This window comes from Erythrolamprus reginae, chromosome 8 (assembly GCF_031021105.1).
Source record: "Erythrolamprus reginae isolate rEryReg1 chromosome 8, rEryReg1.hap1, whole genome shotgun sequence".
Lineage (NCBI taxonomy): Eukaryota > Metazoa > Chordata > Lepidosauria > Squamata > Dipsadidae > Erythrolamprus > Erythrolamprus reginae.
In genome coordinates this window covers 58,720,231-58,723,879 of record NC_091957.1, presented here as the reverse complement: position 1 = coordinate 58,723,879, position 3,649 = coordinate 58,720,231, and the positions used below count along the sequence as shown (strand labels likewise).

Sequence of the window (3,649 nt, the reverse complement as noted above, 5' to 3'; positions counted from 1 at the left end):
ACACGGTGAGCATTTCCGTGGCGGGAGGGGCCCCCCTCCTCTTGCAAAGCCCCTCTGGCCCACCTGCTGCCTTAGGCCAACAGCACCCCCACCCCCACTCGGTGAAGGAGGAATCGGGCACCCGGACGTTTTGGTCCTTTATTAAAAGGCCTGGCCGGCCCTGACCTTGAGACAGAAGCCACCAGCTCAGAATGCCCCCGCCCGGCACAAGGCTGCCCAGCAGACCTCCCACCTCTGCACCCCCAACTGCCGTGGGCCTGGGAGGAGGGGGCTCAAGGGCAGCCTCTTTAAGCGCCGGGGGCTTCTGCTCCCCCCCCCCCCGGGATGGCCGTCCTTCCAGCTGGGAGCCAAACCTGTTCCTGGAGCAAAGGCTTCCGGGGGGCCCCTAACAGGGCCTCTTATATGTGGGGCTCAGCCAGACAACCCCCCTCCCCCCACCCCCACCAGCAACATCCTCAGGTTGGAGAACATGTCCTGCTTGTATGCTGGGGGGTGGAAAAGCCCCCTGCAGACCCCCACCCCCTCCCCTTATTTGGAGAACATGTCCTGCTTGTATGCTGGGGGGTGGAAAAGCCCCCTGCAGACCCCCCACCCCCCTCCCCTTATTTCTAGCAGAAGGTTTAGATGGCACTTCAGAAAGGGAGCGAGGCTGTCGGTGGGCAAAGCGCACGCTGCCCCTTGTGACCCCCTGGCCCCTCCTCGAACTGGGCACCGAGCCCACAGTCACCCCCACTTCAATCAAGGGGGAGGGGCGCACTTAGCGGTGCCAGTGGGCAAGCAAGGCAGGGGGCTTCAGGGCTTCAGGCTCTGCTGTCACTCAGAAGCCCTGGCACCCGAGGGGCACAGCTGCTCCAAGGGCTGGTGGGGAAAGCAAGGGCCAGGGGTCCACTCAGGTCCTTCCCAATTTGCCCCTGTGACCCCCACAAGGAAGCCCCCTGCCACTCTCTGCTTTGCATGAACCGGCAGAGCATCACTGCGCAATCCTGCAGGGACCCCAGCCCCCCCCCCCCAGGGACGCTGTACTTCTCCAGACGTGCTGAGTCCTTGCTCTGGGAGGGGGGGGCTGTGGTGGGGCAGAAGGGCCGGCCTCCCTCCGCAGCTGCTGGGGTCCAGGCTGGGAGCGTGGTGGGGAAGAGTCCGAGGGCGTGGGATGAAAGTGGCGCCAGTGGAGCACGCAGGCTCAGTGGCTTTGGTGCTCCGTTCACTCCCGGTGGAAAACATACTCGGTGTACGAGGTCCAGATCTTGTCGTCCGTCTGCTCGTGGGCGAAGGCGCAGGTCCCGGTGGAGTTGCAGGCCACCATGTGGAAGCCGGCGTCGGCCAGGAGGTCAAAGGCCTGCTCCAGGAAGGTGAACTTGAGGTAGTAGCGGGAGGTGTAGCGCTCGGGGGGCCGGTCGGGGTCCCGGCTCTCGTTCAGGGTCTCTCCAAAGACCTCCTTGGCCAGGGAGGTCTTCCCACACACCATGATTCTGGCCACCCTCCGGAACTTGGCGTCCGCTTGGCTGTCTCTCCCCAGTGTGTAGGAGCCCCGGTAGCCGATGGTTATGAAGCCGGACCGCCGGGCCACCTGCCCCCCACCGGCTCCGGCCACGGGGGTGGGGGAGCTGCCGGGGAGACCGGCCAGGGTGCGGAGGGCCTCCGTGCTGGGGGAGAGCTCCTCAGGGTCGCTGGTGCAGGGCTCCTCCCCCAGCGAGTCCTGCTTGCTGACCTTGGGCGCCAGGCTCTTGGCCAGCTCGGGCAGCCGGAAGAACTCGGCCTCCCGGTGCAGGCGGCTCCGCTCAGGGAAGCGCTCAGGGAGCACCAGCTGCCGGTCCCTCAGGTAGTCCAGGATGTAGCGGAAGAGGAAGCCGTCCCGGTCCACAAAGAAGCGGCCCTTGCTGTCCCGGGCCAGGGACTGGGCGCCCGGCCGGCCGAAGAGGTCGCAGAGGAAGGAGCCCGGCACGGCCATCAGGGTGCTGTGGCGGGTGAGGTAGACTTGCCCGCCCACATTCAGCTCCACGACCTCTGGGAAGGCTGAGCCCCCCCTCAGCCTCCCTCCGCCGGCATCGTCTGCCAGAGCCATCCTGGGCCCCCTGGAAAAGAAAGAGGCGCAGGGGGGTTAGGCCCCTCCTGTCCGTCCCCCCCCCCGTGCGGATACGTCTGAACTGCCCCCACCCTTTTCCAGGAGGAGCCCTGGAGACCGGCCCCCGTGGAGCCTGGGGGTTCTGGGGCTGCAACCCGGCCTCTGCCCAAAACGGCCTCTGCCAGGCCTGGGAACCGCAACGCTCCACGTGGGGTTTTTTCTCAATTTCTCAAATGGACTGGGGTTTGCTGGTCAGTTTAATTTGGATGCAGGTAAAGAGGATAATGTCCCCATTGAGGACAAGAGCCACTTCAATCCAGGGCAGCATCCTGTGCCAGCTCTTTGCTTTGGGGGGCGAAAGGGGGAATGACAGCAGGGTCCCAGAGGCCTCCAGCAAACGCCCTCTGGTTGGGAGGTCACATTCCTCCAGGCCAAAGGTCCTGGAACTTGGCAGCTTTCAGACTGCTGGACTTCAATTATACTGCCGCCATCCCTCCCTTGGCCTGCTGTTCACAAGGTCCCCCCACCCGTGCACATCCCGGAGGGGTCCAAGCTGGCTGTGGGGGTTTTGGGTCTCCTCCTCCTTTCTCAGGTGTGGGGCATCTCACTTTTGGGCCAGAAGGTGGGGATTTCGGAGGACAAGGGACGTCATTATTCACCCGGGTTCTAAGCTGCCCCCCTCCAGCCCTGCTCTCTTCCCTCCAAGCCCGTGGCCCCCCTGGGAAGCGGGACTGGCAGAAGGACTCAAGGGCCCCCTCCCGCCAGCAGGCCCAGGGAAGGCGGACGCGGGGCTCTGGCACATCCCGGCCTGCCGAGGGCCGAAAGGCTGGGGCGGGGGGGGGGGGCTTCCTTTGTTCTGGATCTCCCGCGCCGCCCCCCCGCCGGAAGGAGCCGCCGCCGCCTCTTCTGCCACTGTCGGCGCCCGGAGGCTGAAGGGGGAGAGAATCCCGCGAGTGGGCTCGGGCCTGGCCGCAGAGCTCCCCCGGAGGACACGCGCGCCCCTCCGAACCAGACCCCGAGCCGCCCAGTGCCCAGCGGCGGCCCTTCGCCTCGGAGCCCGGCCTGCGCTCCCAGGCGCCCCCGCCCTCGCCCCTCCCGCCTGGCGCCCACCTGGCCCGCGGCGGCTGCTCCGGTTCTCCGCTCCCGCCGACTCCGGCCGCAGGGGGGGGGGGGGACACGTCGCTTCCGCACTGCTCTGCCCGGCCGCCTCGCACGGCGCCTCCTGGCTCTCCCGGCCGCCCGCTCGCCCCGCCGGCTTTTATTCGCGGGCAGCCTCGGCAAGACCGCCCCCGCCCGCTTGACGACACGCGCCTCGCCTCGCCCCCCCACCCCCAGCCCCGCCGTCCTCCTGGTTAGCCGGGAGCGGCCGCGCGGGCCCGGGCAGAGGGGAGGCCGGGCGGAAGGCGCGCATAGCCCACGGGGCGCCCCGGGACCGAGCCCCGCTTGCGGATCAGCCGGGCTGGGAGTCCCCGAGGCGGCCCAGGATTCCCGGGGATTTGCGCGCGGCGCCTCGGACAAAGAGCGGCGCGCCCGCTGAATTCGAGCCCCCTACGCCCCCCCCCCGATTGCGAGGAGTGGGCGGCCCCC

At 68.0% G+C, this 3,649-nt stretch overlaps 1 protein-coding gene across 1 annotated transcript; it reads right to left on the bottom strand.

Moving 5' to 3' along the window:
- Window positions 1-592: 592 nt before the first annotated feature.
- On the bottom strand, window positions 593-3,289 carry LOC139171658 (BTB/POZ domain-containing protein KCTD12-like). Its single transcript, XM_070760079.1, has 2 exons — window positions 3,173-3,289; window positions 593-2,072 (listed from the first exon to the last, which is right to left on the bottom strand). The coding sequence occupies exon 2, from the start codon at window positions 2,060-2,062 to the stop codon at window positions 1,202-1,204; it is 861 nt and encodes a 286-aa protein (XP_070616180.1). The 5' UTR covers window positions 2,063-2,072; window positions 3,173-3,289; the 3' UTR covers window positions 593-1,201.
- Window positions 3,290-3,649: the final 360 nt, after the last annotated feature.